This window comes from Ranitomeya imitator, chromosome 7 (assembly GCF_032444005.1).
Source record: "Ranitomeya imitator isolate aRanImi1 chromosome 7, aRanImi1.pri, whole genome shotgun sequence".
NCBI lineage: Eukaryota > Metazoa > Chordata > Amphibia > Anura > Dendrobatidae > Ranitomeya > Ranitomeya imitator.
Genome location: NC_091288.1, coordinates 98,968,298 through 98,990,039, shown reverse-complemented (window position 1 = coordinate 98,990,039; position 21,742 = coordinate 98,968,298). Strand labels below are relative to the sequence as shown.

Below are 21,742 nucleotides of genomic sequence, written 5' to 3'. Positions count from 1 at the left end.
CCGATTACAGGATAAAGCTGCTTGAGAAAATGCAAAAGGGTATTTACAGCTGTCAGAGTAAAAGGGAGGCGCTTTAGGAATCTAAGTTGTAACACAATCTGGTTTATTTCACATGTAATTCTTTACTCCTTGTTTCAATGTGTACATTTGTGGTTTTACTACCTTTAGTCTGAATCTAAATATGCATATTCAAATTGGAATGAGAAAAACCATTGCATGCCCACGTGTGTGTAAACTTTTGATTAAGTACTGCATAACAAGGTATAAGTATGAAAAATATTTACAGAGTGCAGTCTTCCCAGTTCTCTTCTGGATCATGTGACCTCTAATCAGATAAACCGGCTCACATAGGGGTTTATATAAAGGCCGAAAGATACTTTCTAAATGTACAACTATAGGGCTTCGGAGTCTTAGACTTACATTAAGAAAGCATCATTGTAGTAGTTGATGTGTGAGCAGGGAAAGCTGAAGAGTGGTCACATGCTCCAGAAGTGGACTGAAAGCACCACTCCAGCGTTTTTTTTTTTTTATTACAGTACTGGTGTAGTACTTCTAACATAAGCTCACTGCATTTGGTCTCATACTTACCTGTCTTTGTCTGTTATTGGCATCACTCTGATCGATCTCCTGCAGTTTGTGACCTGCAGGAGGGATCCGGAAGTCACAACTGAATGTAAGTCTATGAGAGCCAAAATAAGGCTCTCATAAACTTACATTGAGAGCTTGTAACTGTAACCTCTGACTTCCTGACAGTCAGAAGTTGCAGTCACAAGGTGGCACCGTGGGACCAGAGCGGCGCCTATAAAAGAACATGGTGGCTACTAAGTATAAAACTAGGGACAGGGAACTGAAATTAGTAGCACCAATCCAGAGGTGAAAAAAACTACTGGAGCAGCGTTTAAAACTGCACTGAAACCTGGGTAAGAGTATTTTAATACACTTACACTACAACACATACTTTTGAAAAGCATGAGAGAAAAAAAAATATTGCTGGGAATGCAAGTTTAACTCTCAACAGCCTATAATCTGATATTTCCTTATATTCATAAGCTGTACATTTTTTTATGTTGATTTGATATCAAATATACAATACAGTTCAATGACACACAAACAGTTATAATACTTTAGTTGACATAGCTTTATAAAATAAACAACTCTAGAATTTTACAATAAGTATCTATAAAAATGGAAATGTGTAAAATAATTTTGAAATAAGCTTAATCAAAATTTCAAATTCATAAAAAAAATAAAAAACATTTTATTAGAAAACCCGTTTTCCAGCAGACAGTGTTTTAGAAGTCAAACAGTCCAACAGTAGTTTCATCTGACTTTTTTATTTGTTGTTCTGTTAGTCCTTGCACTAGAATCTGTAGTTGAAGCTTTAAGCCCACTCCTCAGTTGGTGGATAGTGCTATAGATGGGACCCTCAGAGACTCTGCTACGAGTTCTGTTAACAATTGTGTCCTGGTAGTTCGTTTGAGTATTATTTTTAGAAATGTTTGGCTTTCTTTTTGCAGGCTTTTCAGAAACAAATTGTGATTTTGCAGGTGCTTTCCCATTTCTACTAGCAAACAGACTTCTTTGGCCTCTAACTTTCTTACTGGGTTGAAAAGTCTGACCTATTCCCCTGGTTGATTTTGCAACTTCAGAAGATGATTTTCTACTTGGCTGCTTATAGCGTGTTGCTTTTCCTTGGGTTAGTTTCTTAACCATTCTCTGGGGATTATCCTTCGATTTTGTAACAATTCTAGATTCCATTCTTGCCCTGGTTATCCTTGTTGAGGGTTTAGAAGAATCTCTTCGTATAATTTTCTTTGGTTTTAATGCTTTTGCAATAGATTTTGTAATCATGGAACTTTGCTGGATGTCCTCCATGGTTCGGGAAAAACTGCTTTTAAAGGGTAAAAGTGAAAAATTTGCATATGGTTTATCGGGGTGCAAAGTTTTCACTGTGTCATTACATTCTGGGCTCACCGATAACTCAGATCCTTTAACGCTTGTATTTAGATCTTTTCCTGTACTAGATTCAAAATGTAGAGTGCCAGAAGAACAATTGCTTAAAGACTTCTTAGAATTTGTGGACTCCTTCTGCTCAAAATCTAGGTTATCAACATTCACATCACTACTTAGTGTACGGAACAGCTTTCGTACACAAGGTGCCTTAATGCCTCGCATTGAGTTTCGTGGAGGTGTTTTAAGTATGCGGTTTGTTAGAGGGTCATAATATTTTGGAGTGGATTGCTTGTATTTATAAAAGACCGAGTCCCTACTATCAGTAGAGTATTTATTACGACCTCTACTACAAATGGAAGCGGCTTTACTAGTATTTGCTTTTAAGTCTGGGTGAGAAAGAACATACACCATAGTTTTCGGTTGTAAAGGAGTTAATATTTTGGTATACGATTCTGGAAGTTTTAACGCACACATCCGAGTTTTCATATCTGGTGTCTTTTCATCCACAAAATCAAAAACTGGTGGTTGTTCATTTTTCAGGATTTTCTTTTTTACCACAGGAAAATTGACCAAACTTGTTTGAGTACCATGGCTGACTTTAACCACCTGGCATCTTGAAGCTTGTCTCCACGTTCTTCTACAGGGTTTAGGAAGTGTGGATTGAAATACTTTTTCAGATTTAATACTAGCAATATCAGAATGGTGATCTAACAGCGGTAGCATATTAAAGGTTTTGGTTTCTTTTTGGTCTTCATTATTTGCTTCACAATTCTCTTTTGTTATTTTCATTTTATGATGTTTCTTGCTGCTACCATTTATTAAAGATCCATCCTCAAAGTAGCAGTGGAACTTACCTTTTCTAAACTGCTTAACGAGAGCTTCTACTTTTAAGTCGTCTTCATACATTACTTGTGACCAGGTTTTACCAACAAAAGAAGGAGGCACATGAGGCAGAGCGGTAAGGATTTGTTCTTCAGGGTCAGGCTTTATATTTATTTCTTTAAATGGGGTTGTTCTCAGAACACATTTAAGCTTCGATTCGTAGTCTTCATCAACATTTACACTGGACTCCAGAAAATCTAAATGCATTCTCTTTGAATGATCATCTTCAAACTGAAGAGGAACTTTCCAGTCAAAACTTAGACTTGAGGCCTTTGTGTAACCAGTAATTGATTTAACGTTTAAAGAGAAAACACTTTCTTTATCTTTTTCTTGCAGTATCAAAGCTGAGGATTCAGGGCAGTATTTCCATATGACTTCTTCGATTATGTCATCCACAGTTGTTTTATTACTTATTAATAACTTTATCTCTGCGTCTTTTAGCGTTTTAAATCCATCATGACCACCAGTAGCATCTCTTTGCTTTTTGTCCTCCAGACAATCCCTGAGAATATGGTCTTTCCGCTCCTGAGATTGTAACACGTTTTTGATTCCAGATACTGTTCCTGAGGTCAAGTTATAAGAGCTGCCTTTGGGACCAAGTTGTGTGTTTTGTAAACCAGATGAAGAACATGTGGTTACATTAAGCCCAGGATGCCTTTTTCCGCTTTCATAATTTCTCTCTAGATTTTCACTTGATTCTACGGATAATACAAAATGAGGTGTTTCAAAATTATTGTTTTTCCCTAACTGCTGGCAAGAGGAATTCAAGGGTAACGTCTTAATTGGAGAGGAGAAAGTCATAATATTTGCTGCTTTACTTTCAGATTCCTGGCAACCAGTTTGCATACTCGGATGTGCTCCACCACTTTTGCAATTGTGTCCCTGTGCAGGATTTGTGTCACGAGTCTGTGTAAATGTCATTTTATTGTAGTTGCACTTTGAAGTTTCTGCAGAAACATTGTTAATGTCCAAGCACCGACTTAGTAACATAGAAGGAGGAGGAGGTTCATGTCTTTGTGTTTGCAGTGCTAGATTACACAGTTGGTTTCCATTAGTAGAAGAAAGCATATTTGCTTCAGGTATATCATCATAAGTTGGTCTGAAAAACAAAGAAGAAAAAAGTTTATTGGGGTAAAAACACAGAAATAATATTTATACTATACAAAAGTGTGCAAAGTCATGATCAAACACCAAGTTAGTGGGCTGAAAAAGAAATCCATAAAATTCTACCTTTATTTATTTATTTATTTATAAAAAGGCCAAGAGGAAAGCAAAATCCATGAAGAATAGAGGAATTTATCAAGCCACAAAAAACTGATTCAGATTCACAACCTACTACTTACATTTAACGAATAAAATAAAAAAAATACACAGTTGAAACTAGAAATTTACATACACCTTATAAAAAGATAAACATGCATGTCTTTCTCAGTATCTGACATGAAATCAGAATAATTTCCCAGTTTTAGGTCAATTAGGATGACCCCAATTATTAATATTTGCCAAATGCCAGAATAATGAGAGAGAGAGAGAGAATGTTTTAAGGAATTTTTATTACTTACTGCAAAGTCAAAAGTTTCTATACATTTCATTCGTATTTGGTACCATTGCCCTTAAACTGAATGACTTGGGTCAAACGTTTGGGATATCCTTCCACAATCTTCTCACAATAGTTGGTTGGAATTTGGGCGCATTCCTCCTGACAAAACTGGTGTAACTGATCCAGGTTTGTAGGTCGCCTTGCTTGCACTTGCCTTTTCAGCTTTTGCCCATAAATTTTCAATAGAACCGAGATTAGGGCTTTGTGATGGCCAGTCCAAAACATTGGTTTTGTTATCCTTAAGCCACTTTGTTACCATTTTGGCAGTATGCTTCGGGTCATTGTCCATTTGGAAGACCCATTTCCGCCCAAGCTTTAACTTCATGGCTGATGTCTTGAGACAACATGATGCTGCAACTCCCGTGTTTCACAGTTGGGATGTTGTTCTTAGGCTTCCAAGCTTCTCCCTTTTTCCTCTGTGGTCATTATGCCCAAAAAGTTACATTTTAGTTTCATCAGACCACAGGACGCGTCTTCAAAAATTAAAATCTTTGTTCCTGTGTGCATTTGCAAACATTAATCTGGCGTTTTATGTTTCTTTTGGAGTAATGGCTTCTTCCTGGCACAGTGGCCTTTCAGCCCATGCTGATACAGTACGCGTTTCACGGTGGATATTGACACAATCTTACCAGCTTCCGCCATCACCTTCACAAGGTCTTTTGCTTTTTTCCTTGGGTTGATATACACATGTCGGACCAAAGCACGTTCATCTCTTCCTGAGCGGTATGATGGCTGGACATTCCCATCTTGTTTGTACTTGCGTATAATTGTTTGTACAGATGAACGAGGCACCTTCAGGTATCTTGAAATTGTACGCAAGGATGAGCCAGACTTGTGCAAGACCACAATTCTCTTCCTGAAATTTTGGCTGATTTCTTTAGACTTTCCCATGATGCTACACAAAGAAGCAGTGTGCTTCAGGCATGCATTAAAATACATCCACAGGTGTGTCACTATTTAACTCAGATGTTGCAAAAAAGCCAAAACTATCAGAAACTTCCAAACACATGACATCATCATACGGGCAGTCCAGAACTGATCAAATGCATAGTAATCTTATTGCATGTAAACTTTTGACTTTGCAGTAATAATAAAGCCTTAAAAAATGTGCTCTCTCAATATTCTGGCGTTTGGCAAATATTAATAATTATGGTAATCCTAATTGTCCTGAACCGGGAAATATATATATTATGTGGCATAGCGACTGGTCATGTGATTAATGGGCAGTATGTATTGCAGAGGTGGGCGGCCCTGTGATGGAAGCCTGGGTGTGTTTTGCTCAGCAGATCTACTGCTGAGGGATTTGTTTTACATTGGGAAGGCTTCCAGGTGATTGGAGAGCTGGGTGGGTCCAGTCACCTACAAACCCACCCAAAGGGATGTGCCTGAATACCCAAGATGAAGCCTGTATATGATTGTGTGTTTAAGGACCTGCGGTGATGTCAAGATCACCTGACTAGCCATGTGATCGGTATATGGGGGTGGTTACACCTATGTAATGGAGGTGTGCTTGGCACATGGGAGAGAGTGCTGGCTAGTCTGAGCCAGAGCAAGGAGGCCTGTGAAATGCTTCCGGAGTGGACGGTCTGATAACCGTGTGTGATACTGACCGGGGTCAGAGATACTGTGTTAACGCTATGGGATACCTCTGAGGATAAGAGACATCCGGGAACCTATGTTGCCAACAGGTAACGGACTGTAATCCGTGTTATGCTGACCGGGGTCAGTGAGGGACTGTGGTTCCACTGTAAAGCTGAATGTGTACAGACGGTGTTCAGGCTGTTGCATATTACCAACTTCCTGAGGCTGCGATTTATGCTGATGTGGCAATAAACCTTAGAGACTGTTTTTTGTAAGAAAATCGTGCCTGTGTGCGTTAATCAGCTACCAAGCGAGTGTCCCTCAAGACACACAGTAAGCACAACTTTTCTACACATATTATATATATCTACTATATCTAAAGGTCACTTCCGTCTTTCTGTCTGTCCTTCTGTCTGTAACGGAAATCCCACGTCGCCGATTGGTCTTGCCAGCTGCCTGTCATGGCTGTCGCGACCAATCAGCGACGGGCACAGTCAGGCCTAGAATTAGTCGCTCCCTACTTCCGTCCAGTCAGTGCCCGGCGCCCGCTTCATACTCCCGTCCAGTCACCGCTCACACAGGGTTAATGCCAGCGTTAACGGACCGCGTTATGCCGCGGGTAACACACTCCGTTAACACTGCTATTAACCCTGTGTGTCCCCAACTTTTTACTATTGATGCTGCCTATGCAGCATCAATAGTAAAAAGATCTAATGTTAAAAATACTTAAAAAAAACAAAAAACCTGCTATTCTCACCTTCCGTCGTCCGACGATGCGCACGCCTGCCGCCAGCTTCCGTTCCCAGAGATGCATTGCAAAATTACCCAGAAGACTTAGCGGTCTCGCGAGACCGCTAAGTCATCTGGGTAATTTCACAATGCATCCTGGGAATGAAAGATGGCGGCAGGCGCGCACGCATCGGCACAGCTTCGCTGGATCCCGGCGGGTCAGTATATAACTATTTTTTATTTTAATTATTTTTTTTTTTTTTAACAGGGATATGGTGCCCACACTGCTAAATACTACGTGGGCTGTGTTCTATACTGCGTGCTATATACTACGTGGCCACTGTTAGATACTATGTGGGCTGTGCTATCTTTACGTGGGCTGTTATATATTACGTGGCCAGTGTTACATACTACGTGGGCAGTGTTATATACTGCGTGGCTGTTATATACTGTGTGGGCTGTGTTATATACTACGTGGGCAGTGTTATTTACTGTGTGGCCTGTATTAACGCATTGGGTATTCTACAATACGTATGTATGTATATAGCAGCCACATAGTATATAGCACAGGCCACGTAGCACTCTTATATACTACGTGGCCTGTGCTATATACTATGTGGCTGCTATATACATACATGCATATTCTAGGATACCCGATGCGTTAGAATCGGGCCACCATCTAGTATATACAGTGGGGCAAAAAAGTATTTAGTCAGTCAGCAATAGTGCAAGTTCCACCACTTAAAAAGATGAGAGGTGTCTGTAATTTACATCATAGGTAGACCTCAACTATGGGAGACAAACTGAGAAAAAAATATCCAGAAAATCACATTGTCTGTTTTTTTTAACATTTTATTTGCATATTATGGTGGAAAATAAGTATTTGGTCAGAAACAAAATTTCATCTCAATACTTTGTAATATATGCTTTGTTGGCAATGACATAGGTCAAACGTTTTCTGTAAGTCTTCACAAGGTTGCCACACACTGTTGTTGGTATGTTGGCCCATTCCTCCATGCAGATCTCCTCTAGAGCAGTGATGTTTTTGGCTTTTCGCTTGGCAACACGGACTTTCAACTCCCTCCAAAGGTTTTCTATAGGGTTGAGATCTGGAGACTGGCTAGGCCACTCCAGGACCTTGAAATGCTTCTTACAAAGCCACTCCTTCGTTGCCCTGGCGGTGTGCTTTAGATCATTGTCATGTTGAAAGACCCAGCCCCGTTTCATCTTCAATGCCCTTGCTGATGTCTCACGATACATGGCCCCATTCATTCTTTCATGTACCCGGATCAGTCGTCCTGGCCCCTTTGCAGAGAAACAGCCCCAAAGCATGATGTTTCCACCACCATGCTTTACAGTAGGTATGGTGTTTGATGGATGCAACTCAGTATTCTTTTTCCTCCAAACACGACAAGTTGTGTTTCTACCAAACAGTTCCAGTTTGGTTTCATCAGACCATAGGACATTCTCCCAAAACTCCTCTGGATCATCCAAATGCTCTCTAGCAAACTTCAGACGGGCCTGGACATGTACTGGCTTAAGCAGTGGGACACGTCTGGCACTGCAGGATCTGAGTCCATGGTGGCGTAGTGTGTTACTTATGGTAGGCCTTGTTACATTGGTCCCAGCTCTCTGCAGTTCATTCACTAGGTCCCCCCGCGTGGTTCTGGGATTTTTGCTCACCGTTCTTGTGATCATTCTGACCCCACGGGGTGGGATTTTGCGTGGATCCCCAGATCGAGGGAGATTATCAGTGGTCTTGTATGTCTTCCATTTTCTAATTATTGCTCCCACTGTTGATTTCTTCACTCCAAGCTGGTTGGCTATTGCAGATTCAGTCTTCCCAGCCTGGTGCAGGGCTACAATTTTGTTTCTGGTGTCCTTTGACAGCTCTTTGGTCTTCACCATAGTGGAGTTTGGAGTCAGACTGTTTGAGGGTGTGCACATGTGTCTTTTTATACTGATAACAAGTTTAAACAGGTTCCATTACTACAGGTAATGAGTGGAGGAAAGAGGAGACTCTTAAAGAAGAAGTTACAGGTCTGTGAGAGCCAGAAATCTTGATTGTTTGTTTCTGACCAAATACTTATTTTCCACCATAATATGCAAAAAAAATGATAAAAAAAACAGACAATGTGATTTTCCGGATATTTTTTTCTCAGTTTGTCTCCCATAGTTGAGGTCTACCTATGATGTAAATTACAGACGCCTCTCATCTTTTTAAGTGGTGGAACTTGCACTATTGCTGACTGACTAAATACTTTTTTGCCCCACTGTATATATCTATATATATCGGATGAAACACGTATTGAACACGCCACCAAATTTCTTAGCATACATATTTATAAAGGTGCTGTTAGCATGAAATTCTCACCAGATGTCAGCTTTGCTGCCTCCAATCGTCAGGACACTTATGCAATTGACTGACGAGTGATGGACCCATCTATAAAAGTATACCTAAAAAAAGGCAACCCACCAGTAGTACTGTATGTGCTCCAAAATTGTAGCTCAAGAGATACTGATTATAATCCACTGATAGTAAAATACATATATTGATATAAAAATAATGCAAGTTGTTAGAAAATAATACAAATATCAATATAAAATTATTGTTAATCTCCATAATCTACAAAGATGATAAAGCAGATCTGTGCAATTCGAACAAAGTGACTGTGCTAATAGATTAAATGATCTAGGATGAGGTTTTATGCTTGTACAATAGCTCTCTTGGCTGGGAAAGCTTTCTGGCCCAGTGAAGTGGTAGATCTGAAGTTGACTATCTGACAATAAAAGGTAAAGCCTTCAGAAACATGTAGGAGCAATACTGAATTTTGGACACTAGATGCCGCTAATGACGCTGCTGTAAGGTTAGACAATGATGGTCAGCGTTTGTGTGCTTGCGGAACCGAACCTACTGGATCTACCACAGCTAGGGACCATACTGGATCTACCACAGCTGGGGACCATATTGGATTTACCACAGCTGGGAAGCTTAAAATCTTCCCAATCAGATGAATTACATAACCATAAAACCTCATCATACACACCAAATATGCGGTGCAAAATATGCAGCAAAAACCACCACGTGTGAATATAAACTTGGTGTTCTAATTGTTGTCTCTGCTTTGCAGACCCCTAAGTATGCTAATTAGTATGCTCGGAACACGCTTGGTGTGATCACATGGCTCAATGCCCTATTCTGCTGACTGCTATTGCATCTCTCAGTGATGATTGCCTTGTCTGGAGCAAACACTGCAGAGAAAGCTCAGGGAGCCTCTGTCAATTACCAGTGATGACGGCAGGAACATGCACAACTAGTGGGTGCAACTGTGTACTGAGCTTCTTGGCCACACCAAGGGTGCACCAAAAACCCCAATTAGCGTGTTTGACTGAACTTTAGTTTCTGCAGAACAGAGGCAGTGACTAGAACTCTAAAGGTGCCATTTTATAGAGGCTTTATCCCCTACAAGGCAATATGCTTAAGTATATCCTGTCAGTTTGAGCTGACAGGCTTCTTTTAGAGGGAACCTGTCAGCAGGATTGTGCACAATAATCTACAGTGTCAGATCGGCACCGTTATACGGATTAAAATCATACTTGGTGATGAAATCCGTCTTGTGGTTGTTGTTTCATCTTTATTTTCAGCTTTGAGTTAATGATATGCTTGGAGCAGCCTGTGTGGGGTCTTCATGTGGTGCTCTGTTTAGGTATTCATACTGATGTCTTATGACAGGTCACTGATCCCTCGCTGACCTGCCTCCCATTTTACATAACAGGCGGTGCCTGTGCTGCAGCATGATCGCATCTATAATGTGCATTGTTTTATTTAGCCATATACATGGATTCTGAAAAAAAAAATTGTTCTCAAAATGGCGCCAGACGCGTTGGCGCAGTAGCGTCTCTTCAGTGATCTGATAGATCAGTGTTTCCTTAGTATTGCATAGATGATGGAATTGATACATGAGCAGGTGATGAAATTATCACCTGTGCAAAACTAAGGATATTCTGAAAACGTGACCTGTTGGTGGGTCTTGAGGACTGGAGTTGAGAAACACTGCAATAGCTGCTACTGTGCTGGCGCCATTATGCTAAAGGGAAAATAAAATTGTCTCCACCAAGATGGTGCCGACGACACTTGAGCAGTAGCTCAATTATTAAATGCACATTATACATGTGATCATACTGCAGGCGCCGCCGCCAATGCCTGTCTGCTGAAGGTGATGTTTTTTTCAATACATATAATAATCAGCATGTAAAATAGGGGGCAGGTCAGTAAGGGATCAGTGACCTGTAAGAAGCCATACAGATGAATACATAAGCAGGGCACCACATGAAGACCCCCACAGGCCGCCCCAGAGCACGAGCATATCATTAACCCCTTAGTGACAGAGCCAAATTTTTTTAATCTGACCAGTGTCAATTTATGTGGTAATAACTCTGGAATACTTCAACGAATCCCAGTGATTTTGAGACTGTTTTTTCGTGACACATTATACTTTATGATAATGGTAAATTTAGGTTATGTGTTGTGTTTATTTATAACAAATATCAGAAATTTGAGAAAAATGTTAAAAAATTAGCAATTTTCAAACTTTGAATTATTATCCCTTTAATCCAGATAGTCACACCACAGCAAAACATTAATAAATAACATTTCTCTCATGTCGGCTTTACTTCAGCACCATTTGTAAAATTTTATTTTATTTTGTTAGCATTTTAGAAGGTTTAAAAATGTAGCGGTAATTTTTCATTTTTTCAAGGAAATTTACAAAATTTATGTTTTTAGGGACCTATCCATGTTTAAAGTGCCTTTAGTTAACCCATATATTGGGAAACCCCCAAAAGTGATACCATTTTAAAAACAGCACCCCCTGACATATTGAAAACTGCTGTCAGGTAGTTTATTAACCCTTCAGGTGTTTTTTTTAGGAATTAATGCAAAGTGGCATGACAGAAATGAAAATGTGTATTTTTACCACCTAAATGCCACTAACTTCTGAACAGATTACTACAGCAGTCAGACTCTAAGGCCGCTATTTGGTCGTGAATTGCTATGGCAAACATCAGGACCACAAAATCATAATCTGAGGGCACCAATTTGGATAAAGAGGAAGCCCCCAAACTCTGTTAACCATTTATAATGATGTAGTCACTACTGACAGCAGCATCTAAGGGGTTAAACAGATTTGGACGGTGCAAACACTGATTTTGGCTGATGCAGCAAATTGTCAACTATTGTGTACAGCCGACAGCTGCTGGATTATCACCTGTATGGGAATGCCATTTTCTTATATCTCAGGTCAGTTAAAAGACGTATTGGTGGTCATTAAGGGGTTCACTGAAAACTGAATATAAAGATTAAACAACAACCACAAGATGGATTTCATCACTCGGGTATCATTTTAGTCAGTGTAACAGCGCCGACCTGACACTGTCTGTAGGTTACCACCCCCTGCCCTACTTTTGTACGTGCTGTGGGTGGCACGGTGATTGTTCTTATCTGTTATCTATTTGCCTATTATCCTAAATAAAGGTTTTTCTAGGTTTTCATACATTTGGACTTCTGACTGCAGTTCTGTTGATTGAGTCGACTTATGTCCATGCAGTTTGTCCAGTATGGTCCTAATTCAGTCCCATTTTATAAAATCAATGATTTATACCCTATTGGGAAGATAATTATGTTGGTGACTGTGTGGTTTTGCCACAAAATCTTTTTGGCTGTAGGTTACTGTGCACGATCCTGCTGACAGATTCCTTTAAAGGGAACCTGTCACCCCGAAAATCGCGGGTGAGGTAAGCCCACCGGCATCAGGGGCTTATCTACAGCATTCTGTAATGCTGTAGATAAGCCCCCGATGTTACCTAAAAGAGGAGAAAAAGACGTTATATTATACTTACCCAGGGGCGGTCCCGCTGCTGGTCAGGTCAAACGGGCGTCTCTGGTCAGCTGCGGCGCCTCCCATCTTCATTACAAGACGTCCTCTTCTGATCTTCAGCCACGGCTCCGGCGCAGGCGTACTTTGCTCTGCCCTGTTGAGGGCAGAGGATAGTACTGCAGTGCGCAGGCGCCGGAAATGTCAGAGGCCCGGCGCCTGCGCACTGCAGTACTTTGTCTGCCCTCAACAGGGCAGAGCAAAGTACGCCTGCGCCGGAGCTGAAGATCAGAAGAGGACGTCTTGTAATGAAGATGGGGGACACCGCAGCGGACCGGAGACGCCCGTTTGACCTGACCAGCAGCGGGACCGCCCCTGGGTGAGTATAATGTAACGTCTTTTTCTCCTCTTTTAGGTAACATCGGGGGCTTATCTACAGCATTACAGAATGCTGTAGATAAGCCCCTGATGCCGGTGGGCTTACCTCACCCGCGAATTTCAGGGTGACAGGTTCCCTTTAAAGACTGGACTGTACAGCACGGTTTTAAATTAATCGTGCCTAAAGCCACCTGTGTCTCTCTCCACTGGCCACCAAGAAACTGAGGTAGGCTGAGAGATGCAGGGGAACAGAGATGCAAGGCCGCTGAGAACCCTCTGGCAGGTGAGAGATGCAGGGCCGCTGAGAACCCTCTGGCAGGTGAGAGATGCAGGGTCACTGAGAACCCTCTGCAGGTGAGAGATGCAGGGCCGCTGAGAACCCTCTGCAGGTGAGAGATGCAGGGTCACTGAGAACCCTCTGCAGGTGAGAGATGCAGGGTCACTGAGAACCCTCTGCAGGTGAGAGATGCAGGGTCACTGAGAATCCTCTGCAGGTAAGAGATGCAGGGCCGCTGAGAACCCTCTGGCAGGTGAGAGATGCAGGGCCACTGAGAACCCTCTGCAGGTGAGAGATGCAGGGTCGCTGAGAACCCTCTGCAGGTGAGAGATGCAGGGCCGCTGAGAACCCTCTGGCAGGTGAGAGATGCAGGGCCGCTGAGAACCCTCTGGCAGGTGAGAGATGCAGGGCCGCTGAGAACCCTCTGGCAGGTGAGAGATGCAGGGCAGCTGAGAACCCTCTGGCAGGTGAGAAATGTAGGGCCGCTGAGAACCCTCTGGCAGGTGAGAGATGTAGGGCCGCTGAGGACCCACTGGCAGGTGAGAGATGCAGGGCCGCTGAGAACCCTCTGGCAGGTGAGAGATGCAGGGCCGCTGAGAACCCTCTGGCAGGTGAGAGATGCAGGGTCACTGAGAACCCTCTGCAGGTGAGAGATGCAGGGCCGCTGAGAACCCTCTGCAGGTGAGAGATGTAGGGCCGCTGAGAACCCTCTGGCAGGTGAGAGATGTAGGGCCGCTGAGAACCCTCTGGCAGGTGAGAGATGTAGGGCCGCTGAGAACTCTCTGCAGGTGAGAGATGTAGGGCCGCTGAGAACCCTCTGGTAGGTGAGAGATGTAGGGCCGCTGAGAACCCTCTGGCAGGTGAGAGATGTAGGGCCGCTGAGAACCCTCTGCAGGTGAGAGATGTAGGGCCGCTGAGAACCCTCTGGTAGGTGAGAGATGTAGGGCCGCTGAGAACCCTCTGCAGGTGAGAGATGTAGGGCCGCTGAGAACCCTCTGGCAGGTGAGAGATGCAGGGCCGCTGAGAACCCTCTGGCAGGTGAGAGATGCAGGGCCGCTGAGAACCCTCTGGCAGGTGAGAGATGTAGGGCCGCTGAGAACCCTCTGGCAGGTGAGAGATGTAGGGCCGCTGAGAACCCTCTGCAGGTGAGAGATGTAGGGCCGCTGAGAACCCTCTGGCAGGTGAGAGATGCAGGGTCACTGAGAACCCTCTGCAGGTGAGAGATGCAGGCCCGCTGAGAACCCTCTGCAGGTGAGAGATGTAGGGCCGCTGAGAACCCTCTGGCAGGTGAGAGATGTAGGGCCGCTGAGAACCCTCTGCAGGTGAGAGATGTAGGGCCGCTGAGAACCCTCTGGCAGGTGAGAGATGTAGGGCCACTGAGAACTCTCTGGCAGGTGAGAGATGCAGGGCCGCTGAGAACCCTCTGGCAGGTGAGAGATGTAGGGCCGCTGAGGATCCACTGGCAGGTCAGAGAACCTTTCCATAAACATGAGACTAGATCATACATTTGTCAGAAAGAATATGTGATGCCCCAGTTTTACCTTATATCATGATAATTTTGGGGGTGATATTGGTGTACATCCTGCAGGAAACGCTCCATCAACATGCTGGTTCCTAAACGGTTCCTATTGCAGGTGGACAGCTGTTTGTGATTGTCACTTGCGAGATGCTAGGAAAACATTAAAATAATAATTGAAAACAGCTTGTTAAGAACACATCAGTGCACTTTCAATGCAGTAGGAAAGGCAAAATTATGTTCAACTTCTCCAAGGTTCATTTTACAAATGAAAAGTAAAAAAAAAATAAAACTAGCCTTCCATTCATGAATTGTCGCTAACATCTGAAGAGCTGAAATCAACATCTTAGAATACAATAAGACTATAGTAAGTGTGCCTCTAATAAGATAACCTGTAAAGTAAGCAGTTTGTGTCTGAAGGAGTCTCTACAACAGCTTTACTCAGAAACAAGTATTACCTGCCTTAATATTCTCCAAAATCTTAGATATAGGTGCACACAGTATAGTACAAGACACTGGGATAACCTGCATTAACATTTTCCTCCTGTGAGAAGCTGGCCTTGTTCTGAAGACTACTGGACCAGTGCACGTAGTGCGGAGTCCACAGCTCTAAGAGATGCAGACTTTTTTCAGCACGGAGCACTAGTTATGTCGATCTTACTGTGGTGTTTTATTAGAGATTTGATTGCTCATCAGTTCAGCCTCAGGGATCAATGTTTCCATTCAGTGACAGTAACAGAGCAAGACGTGCAGGCTGGATCTTATGCATACATAAGGCCAGACACGAGATTGGTAATCAGGTAAAATAATCATACTTTTGTTCATGTCTCAGAGCCATTGTTTCATATGAGACCCTTATTGCATGCATGTTAATTTGTGAATGCCTGTTGATTATGAAATGCTTCAGCCCACTGCACTTTACTAACCTACACAATTTAGGATGGATATGCAGGTCAATTGAACAATAGATCAATGAAGGACTATCTCCCCCCGCCTTCCCCCAATCATGTAGAGCAGGGGTGGGCAATTAATTTTCTCGAGGGGCCACATGAGAGACCATGACTGTTGTGGAGGCCCGAACTAATAGCTTGAAATTAATTCTACTCAATATTACTTTATTACTATTAATTGTATCACTTAATATTGAGCATAATTAAGTATGCCGACACCCCCTATATATCTTTGAACCCCCCCTCACAGCCCCTTATATACACCATGAGCCTCACACAACCTACTACATATGCGACATGAGCCCCACACAGCCTCCCTATATACGGCATGAGCCCCACACAGCCTCCCTATATACGGCATGAGCCCCACACAGCCTCACTATATACTGCATGAGCCCCACACAGCCTCCCTATATACGGCATGAGCCCCACACAGCCTCACTATATACTGCATGAGCCCCACACAGCCTCCCTATATACGGCATGAGCCCCACACAGCCTCACTATATACTGCATGAGCCCCACACAGCCTCCCTATATACGGCATGAGCCCCACACAGCCTCACTATATACGACATGAGCCCCACACAGCCTCCCTATATACGGCATGAGCCCCACACAGCCTCCCTATATACGGCATGAGCCCCACACAGGCTCACTATATACGGCATGAGCCCCACACAGCCTCCCTATATACGGCATGAGCCCCACACAGCCTCACTATATACGGCATGAGCCCCACAGCCTCACTATATACGGCATGAGCCCCTCACAGCCTCACTATATACGGCATGAGCCCCACACAGCCTCACTATATACGGCATGAGCCCCACACAGCCTCCCTATATACGGCATGAGCCCCACACAGCCTCCCTATATACGGCATGAGCCCCACACAGCCTCCCCATATACGGCATGAGCCCCACACAGCCTCCCTATATATGGCATGAGTCCCACACAGCCTCACTATAAATGGCATGAGCCCCACACAGCCTCCCTATATATGGCATGAGCCCCACACAGCCTCCCTATATACGGCATGAGCCCCACACAGCCTCCCTATATACGGCATGAGCCCCACACAGAATCCCTATATACGGCATGAGCCCCACACAGCCTCCCTATATACGGCATGAGCCCCACACAGCCTCCCTATATATGGCATGAGCCCCACACAGCCTCCCTATATACGGCATGAGCCCCACACAGCCTCACTATAAATGGCATGAGCCCCACACAGCCTCCCTATATACGGCATGAGCCCCACACAGCCTCACTATAAATGGCATGAGCCCCACACAGCCTCCCTATATACGGCATGAGCCCCACACAGCCTCACTATAAATGGCATGAGCCCCACACAGCCTCCCTATATACGGCATGAGCCCCACACAGCCTCCCTATATATGGCATGAGCCCCACACAGCCTCCCTATATACGGCATGAGCCCCACACAGCCTCACTATGAATGGCATGAGCCCCACACAGCCTCCCTATATACGGAATGAGCCCCACACAGAATCCCTATATACGGCATGAGCCCCACACAGCCTCACTATAAATGGCATGAGCCCCACACAGCCTCCCTATATACGGCATGAGCCCCACACAGCCTCACTATAAATGGCATGAGCCCCACACAGCCTCCCTATATACGGCATGAGCCCCACACAGCCTCACTATAAATGGCATGAGCCCCACACAGCCTCCCTATATATAGCATGAGCCCCACACAGCCTCCCTACATACGGCATGAGCCCCACACAGAATCCCTATATACGGCATGAGCCCCACACAGCCTCCCTATATATGGCATGAGCCCCACACAGCCTCACTATAAATGGCATGAGCCCCACACAGCCTCCCTACATACGGCATGAGCCCCACACAGCCTCCCTATATACGGCATGAGCCCCACACAGAATCCCTATATACGGCATGAGCCCCACACAGCCTCCCTATATACGGCATGAGCCCCACACAGCCTCCCTATATATGGCATGAGCCCCACAGCCTCCCTATATACGGCATGAGCCCCACACAGAATCCCTATATACGGCATGAGCCCCACACAGCCTCCCTATATACGGCATGAGCCCCACACAGCCTCATTATAAATGGCATGAGCCCCACACAGCCTCCCTATATACGGCATGAGCCCCACACAGCCTCACTATATATGGCATGAGCTCCACACAGCCTCCCCATATACTGCATGAGCCCCACACAGCCTCCCTATATATGGCATGAGCCCCACACAGCCTCCCTATATACGGCATGAGCCCCACACAGCCTCCCTATATACGGCATGAGCCCCACACAGCCTCCCTATATATGGCATGAGCCCCACACAGCCTCCCTATATACGGCATGAGCCCCACACAGCCTCCCTATATATGGCATGAGCCCCACACAGCCTCCCTATATACGGCATGAGCCCCACACAGCCTCACTATGAATGGCATGAGCCCCACACAGCCTCCCTATATACGGAATGAGCCCCACACAGAATCCCTATATACGGCATGAGCCCCACACAGCCTCACTATAAATGGCATGAGCCCCACACAGCCTCCCTATATACGGCATGAGCCCCACACAGCCTCACTATAAATGGCATGAGCCCCACACAGCCTCCCTATATACGGCATGAGCCCCACACAGCCTCACTATAAATGGCATGAGCCCCACACAGCCTCCCTATATATAGCATGAGCCCCACACAGCCTCCCTACATACGGCATGAGCCCCACACAGAATCCCTATATACGGCATGAGCCCCGCACAGCCTCCCTATATATGGCATGAGCCCCACACAGCCTCACTATAAATGGCATGAGCCCCACACAGCCTCCCTATATACGGCATGAGCCCCACACAGCCTCCCTATATACGGCATGAGCCCCACACAGAATCCCTATATACGGCATGAGCCCCACACAGCCTCCCTATATACGGCATGAGCCCCATACAGCCTCCCTATATATGGCATGAGCCCCACAGCCTCCCTATATACGGCATGAGCCCCACACAGCCTCCCTATATACGGCATGAGCCCCACACAGCCTCCCTATATACGGCATGAGCCCCACACAGCCTCATTATAAATGGCATGAGCCCCACACAGCCTCCCTTTATACGGCATGAGCCCCACACAGCCTCACTATAAATGGCATGAGCCCCACACAGCCTCCCTATATACGGCATGAGCCCCACACAGCCTCACTATAAATGGCATGAGCCCCACACAGCCTCCCTATATATAGCATGAGCCCCACACAGCCTCCCTACATACGGCATGAGCCCCACACAGAATCCCTATATACGGCATAAGCCCCACACAGCCTCCCTATATATGGCATGAGCCCCACACAGCCTCACTATAAATGGCATGAGCCCCACACAGCCTCCCTATATACGGCATGAGCCCCACACAGCCTCCCTATATACGGCATGAGCCCCACACAGAATCCCTATATACGGCATGAGCCCCACACAGCCTCCCTATATACGGCATGAGCCCCACACAGCCTCCCTATATATGGCATGAGCCCCACAGCCTCCCTATATACGGCATGAGCCCCACACAGAATCCCTATATACGGCATGAGCCCTACACAGCCTCCCTATATACGGCATGAGCCCCACACAGCCTCACTATAAATGGCATGAGCCCCACACAGCCTCCCTATATACGGCATGAGCCCCACACAGCCTCACTATAAATGGCATGAGCCCCACACAGCCTCCCTATATATAGCATGAGCCCCACACAGCCTCCCTACATACGGCATGAGCCCCACACAGAATCCCTATATACGGCATGAGCCCCGCACAGCCTCCCTATATATGGCATGAGCCCCACACAGCCTCACTATAAATGGCATGAGCCCCACACAGCCTCCCTATATACGGCATGAGCCCCACACAGCCTCCCTATATACGGCATGAGCCCCACACAGAATCCCTATATACGGCATGAGCCCCACACAGCCTCCCTATATACGGCATGAGCCCCATACAGCCTCCCTATATATGGCATGAGCCCCACAGCCTCCCTATATACAGCATGAGCCCCACACAGAATCCCTATATACGGCATGAGCCCCACACAGCCTCCCTATATACGGCATGAGCCCCACACAGCCTCATTATAAATGGCATGAGCCCCACACAGCCTCCCTTTATACGGCATGAGCCCCACACAGCCTCACTATAAATGGCATGAGCCCCACACAGCCTCCCTATATACGGCATGAGCCCCACACAGCCTCACTATAAATGGCATGAGCCCCACACAGCCTCCCTATATATAGCATGAGCCCCACACAGCCTCCCTACATACGGCATGAGCCCCACACAGAATCCCTATATACGGCATGAGCCCCACACAGCCTCCCTATATATGGCATGAGCCCCACACAGCCTCACTATAAATGGCATGAGCCCCACACAGCCTCCCTATATACGGCATGAGCCCCACACAGCCTCCCTATATACGGCATGAGCCCCACACAGAATCCCTATATACGGCATGAGCCCCACACAGCCTCCCTATATACGGCATGAGCCCCACACAGAATCCCTATATACGGCATGAGCCCCACACAGCCTCCCTATATACGGCATGAGCCCCACACAGCCTCCCTATATACGGCATGAGCCCCACACAGCCTCACTATATACTGCATGAGCCCCACACAGCCTCCCTATATACGGCATGAGCCCCACACAGCCTCACTATATACGACATGAGCCCCACACAGCCTCCCTATATACGGCATGAGCCCCACACAGCCTCCCTATATACGGCATGAGCCCCACACAGGCTCACTATATACGGCATGAGCCCCACACAGCCTCCCTATATACGGCATGAGCCCCACACAGGCTCACTATATACGGCATGAGCCCCACACAGCCTCCCTATATACGGCATGAGCCCCACACAGCCTCACTATATACGGCATGAGCCCCTCACAGCCTCACTATATACGGCATGAGCCCCACACAGCCTCACTATATACGGCATGAGCCCCACACAGCCTCCCTATATACGGCATGAGCCCCACACAGCCTCCCTATATACGGCATGAGCCCCACACAGCCTCCCTATATACGGCATGAGCCCCACACAGCCTCCCCATATACGGCATGAGCCCCACACAGCCTCCCTATATATGGCATGAGTCCCACACAGCCTCACTATAAATGGCATGAGCCCCACACAGCCTCCCTATATATGGCATGAGCCCCACACAGCCTCCCTATATACGGCATGAGCCCCACACAGCCTCCCTATATACGGCATGAGCCCCACACAGAATCCCTATATACGGCATGAGCCCCACACAGCCTCCCTATATACGGCATGAGCCCCACACAGCCTCCCTATATATGGCATGAGCCCCACACAGCCTCCCTATATACGGCATGAGCCCCACACAGCCTCACTATAAATGGCATGAGCCCCACACAGCCTCCCTATATACGGCATGAGCCCCACACAGCCTCACTATAAATGGCATGAGCCCCACACAGCCTCCCTATATACGGCATGAGCCCCACACAGCCTCACTATAAATGGCATGAGCCCCACACAGCCTCCCTATATACGGCATGAGCCCCACACAGCCTCCCTATATATGGCATGAGCCCCACACAGCCTCCCTATATACGGCATGAGCCCCACACAGCCTCCCTATATATGGCATGAGCCCCACACAGCCTCCCTATATACGGCATGAGCCCCACACAGCCTCACTATGAATGGCATGAGCCCCACACAGCCTCCCTATATACGGAATGAGCCCCACACAGAATCCCTATATACGGCATGAGCCCCACACAGCCTCACTATAAATGGCATGAGCCCCACACAGCCTCCCTATATACGGCATGAGCCCCACACAGCCTCACTATAAATGGCATGAGCCCCACACAGCCTCCCTATATACGGCATGAGCCCCACACAGCCTCACTATAAATGGCATGAGCCCCACA

General features: G+C 45.9%; 1 protein-coding gene across 1 annotated transcript in view; it reads right to left on the bottom strand.

Moving 5' to 3' along the window:
• Positions 1-1,003: 1,003 nt before the first annotated feature.
• ZDBF2 (zinc finger DBF-type containing 2) overlaps positions 1,004-21,742 on the bottom strand; it is a 111,493-nt gene continuing 90,754 nt past the window's right edge. Inside the window, exons 6-7 of the mRNA XM_069733680.1 lie at positions 14,815-14,942; positions 1,004-3,934 (exon numbers count right to left, since the gene is read on the bottom strand). Coding sequence (XP_069589781.1) covers positions 1,321-3,934; positions 14,815-14,942 — 2,742 coding nt within the window. The 3' untranslated portion in view covers positions 1,004-1,320. The remainder of the gene's footprint in view (positions 3,935-14,814; positions 14,943-21,742) is intronic.